Raw genomic sequence first — 4177 nt, 5'->3', positions numbered from 1 at the left:
CTAAAAATATTTCGGTAAACTGGGTGGCTGAGGGCCCTCCTGGACTCTTGAAATGGCACAGAATAATCCTGGAATATATTCCCCTTGACTTCCTTACAAACATGGTGCACCAAAAAAACAAATTATTCTATAAAGGATGGCAGCCTTTCTTGAATCACACAGATACAGATATTTTGACCATTCTATCAAGAGCTTTTATCTAATTGACACAACGACCCTGGCTGATCCGGGGCTGCCTGGGAGAGGAATCCGACACGAATACGGGTTTTGTTACGATCTGATGTTAACACATTCCGAGCATGTACTTTACTACTCAATTTCTGTGTTATTTGTCGTTTTTTCTTTTCTTGAATAATGTAAGAGATTTAATCATACACTCTAGTTAGTTGTAGGTTAGATTAGTAGTTGAGTTTTGTCTTTTTTTTCTTTTCAGTATCTCTTTTGTTTGGTAGATTTTGGCTATTATTTATTTAAGATTTAATTGTATATCAATGTTTATACTCGGGGTTTTTTTTATTTGTGAACTTGTAAAAACATGTTAAATTTTCAATAAAAATATCTATATAAAAAAAGGAATGTTTTGAGTGGTTTGGCCTAGTCCATAACAAAATACTGTGTAACAATACCCAGTCTTTACAATAGAAGCAAGTTATAAACTCAAATCTTTTATTAGAGCAGAAATATAGAAAACAGATACAATCAAATCAGATCCCATCATTGCACTCTGCATATTGCTATAATTAGGGAATTGCTATTTTCATCAGAAAGAATAGTTTTTAAACCTCTGTGGAAAACCATGGGAGATTATACAGAGCACATTGGAAGATATGTTGTTGGCTCCCCATCAATTTGAAAATGAAAGCAGAAATTTGCAATCAATACATAATGATATGAGTTAATACATTGGCATACATGATGACTATATAGTATTAAGTGAATACATAATAGGAGTACACTGGAAAGATATTGTTTACACTGAATGCTTTGGAGCAATAGTGAATATATGGGAGTGTACAGTGTTCATGCAGAAAAAGATGGGAGGACTTGGCAGCCATGCAAGAAAGCATGACACTACACCAAATGTTAACCCAATTCATCAGACAACTGCCATAATAATGCTGTGAGGGAACCTCTACAGCCAACACATTCATGTGTCTTTAATAGAAACAATAACTGGCTCTTTATCTAAGCACATTGCTCCTTTCACACAGATATAGCATGCAACATGTGAATATAGCCAATCAGCAGCCTTCACCCCACCCACCAGCAGATCACCTGAAAGAAACAAGATCAGAGTAATATCCCTAGAATCACCAGGCATTCCCTTTTACTGTGGATTATTTGCTTGAAATGGATTTGAAAGCTTTTCTGAAACTTTCTCCACATGAGGAAGATTTTTAATTCAGAATTTCTTCAGATTCCTGTTGCTCCGAAACCACTCTCCCATCTACGACCTGCTGGGAAATTATGATGACTTTCTTAGTGGCTTTCCTGTCTGCAATAGAAGGAGATTAGTGAGTACATGGTATTGTATGTGAATACACAGAGTCACGTGAATATGAAGGAGTACACAGGAATATGTGAGAACACACAGTAAGTAACAAACCTGTGAGAGTACATTGTGAGTATTTGGGAATGTATGAGGGTGAACACTCAGCATACAAAAATAAATAATAATAAATATGCTAGTGTACCTATGCACTAGCTTTTAGATATCTACACATACCCCCATCTCCAACCCACCACAACATCTAATAATTTCCAGTATTCTTCACAGATTTAAAGTGGATGACCTCACATCACTCTACATTGTCTTTGATCAGTTATTGTTTGAAGTGCTCACCTCACCTGCCATGTCCATTTTCCACATAAACAAATTTCTGTACTTCTTAACTTTGTGTAAGCTTAGATTTAAATTATCTTTGCTCTCAACCAAGTTAATAATGTACGTGGTGAAAAGCTAAGGCTCCAGTACAGACCCTTAGGAGACATTACGTATCACAACCATCGTTACCTTTTCTCTCCTCACCAGTTACTGACTCATATCAATCCGAGTTCCGTGGGTTTTCATTTTGAAAGTAACTTATTGTATGCAAACTTCTGGAAGTTCCCACAGAGAGCATCCAGAGAGATAGTCCTGTCCACCATGCTAGTGCACTCCAAACGTTCAACTAGATTTGGCAGACAATGCATAAACCTAAATTAACTTTGATTAATCATGAACACTGGTCCCAGAGGTTAATCACATTATGCCAGTCAAGTTCCATGAAACCTGCCCACTATTGATGAAGGATTGACTGATCTGTCATTACCCAGTCCCTGTCCTCCTTCTTCAATAATGGAGGGACATCTTCAAATCTTTAATCCAAGGGCATCATTTCAGAATCGAGAGAGATTTGGAAAATTCAGAAATGTTTGCCTGCAATTTACTCACCCATGTATTTTACACATATTTGGTGGAAATCATCGGGTCCTGGTAATGTGTTGATTTTAAGTCCCTGTATTTTCCTACTACCCTTTAATAACTGATATTAGGTCTATTGGAGCCCTCCCAATGCGTTTCTTTCAGGGTTTCTTCTATCTAAAAATATGTCAATGGCTGAAATGTACTGGATTTGATACCATACACAGGAGAGTCTGGGTTAAGTAGTTGATTCGAAGTGGAGCACTGTTGAGCTATTTCAGTTGGCCTAGACAGATGAACGTCCTCATGCAAGTTTTCCCTCCAGACCTCATTGGCCCCACTTCCAGTGAAGTATCATTATTGTGCATGATCATTGCTGCCTGTGATGTCTCTGACAGTTCAGTAGTATGTTGAGACCCTCTATCATGTGATAGAGCCTGTTAGGCACACCAGATGCTCTGAGCAGAACAGTCACCAACTCACCTCCAGTGCTTGAATCAGGAAGTTTTCTTGAGTGATCTGTTTGACTGTGTCTGGAAAACAGAAACATATTTGAGCACAGTACATGGAGACAGCTGGCTTGAGTCACTTACTCGGTGTATGAGGCTTCATCATTTGACCTACCAACCTGGACAAAAATTCACATCTAAGACTGTCTGACTCATCAATACCTGGAACAAATCAGACAATAATGGCAGTAATTATACCCATAATCCTATGTGTCCCAGAAACCATCATGTCCACCACATGGTTTTCCAGCAAAAGTCCAGATGCCACACCTGTCCTGGGAGTGTTTGATGGGGACAGTGTAGAAGGAGTTTTACTCTGTATCTAACTCCGTGCTATCCCTGTCCTAGGAGTGTTTGATGGGGAGAGTGTAGAGGGAGCTTTATTCTGTATCTAACCCCGTGCTGCCCTGTCCTGGGAGTGTTTGATGGGGACAGTGTAGAGGGAGTTTTACTCTGTATCTAACTCCGTGCTGTCCCTGTCCCAAGGGTTTGATGGGGGACAGTGTAGAGAAAGCTTTACTCTGTATCTAACATTGTGCTGTAGTTCTGGAGTGAGGTTATTTTACCCTTCAGCATCCAGGAGGCGACGATAAGTTTCGATCTCAGCTTGCAGTTTCATCTTGGTGTTGAGGAGGTTCTGGTACTCCAGGTTCTGAGCTTTCAGTCTGTTATGGCAATCAGCGAGCTGCTCCTCCAGCTGCTGGATGGTCTGGTTCAGGGATTGTAGCTCTGCAGCCAGTCGCTGATCAGTGTCCTCCAGAGTGTCCTCCAGGGAACTGATCTGATGACAGGAGAATGATTTAACAACATTTGCTTTGTAAAATGTACTTCTATAAGCATTATCAAACACACTGAGCCAAATAAGGAGATATAGGGCCTCTTGCGGAGATATTTGAATCATTGATAGTCACAGGTGAGGTGCCGGAAGACTGGAGGTTGGCTAACATGGTGCCACTGTTTAAGAAGGGTGGTAAGGACAAGCCCGGGACCAGTGAGCCTGACGTCGGTGGTGGGCAAGTTGTTGGAGGGAATCCTGAGGGACAGGATGTACATGTATTTGGAAAGGCAAGGACTGATTAGGGATAGTCAACATGGCTTTGTGCGTGGGAAATCATGTCTGATAAACTTGATTGAGTTTTTTGAAAGAAGTAACAAGGAAGATTGATGAGGGCAGAGCAGTAAATGTGATCTATATGGACTTCAGTAAGGCATTCAACAAGGTTCCCCATGGGAGACTGATCAGCAAGGTTAGATCTCATGGAAT

General features: G+C 40.3%; 1 protein-coding gene across 1 annotated transcript in view; it reads right to left on the bottom strand.

Moving 5' to 3' along the window:
* Positions 1-645: 645 nt before the first annotated feature.
* The window catches only part of LOC122552050 (keratin, type I cytoskeletal 18-like), a 14777-nt gene continuing 11245 nt past the window's right edge, over positions 646-4177 (bottom strand). The window contains exons 6-8 of the mRNA XM_043694604.1: positions 3480-3694; positions 2888-2937; positions 646-1495 (exon numbers count right to left, since the gene is read on the bottom strand). Coding sequence (XP_043550539.1) covers positions 1398-1495; positions 2888-2937; positions 3480-3694 — 363 coding nt within the window. The 3' untranslated portion in view covers positions 646-1397. The remainder of the gene's footprint in view (positions 1496-2887; positions 2938-3479; positions 3695-4177) is intronic.

The sequence above is a fragment of the Chiloscyllium plagiosum genome, chromosome 7 (assembly GCF_004010195.1).
Source record: "Chiloscyllium plagiosum isolate BGI_BamShark_2017 chromosome 7, ASM401019v2, whole genome shotgun sequence".
Taxonomy (NCBI): domain Eukaryota; kingdom Metazoa; phylum Chordata; class Chondrichthyes; order Orectolobiformes; family Hemiscylliidae; genus Chiloscyllium; species Chiloscyllium plagiosum.
The sequence above is the reverse complement of the archived record's forward strand: the minus strand, read 5'-3'. Positions and strand labels throughout refer to the sequence as shown.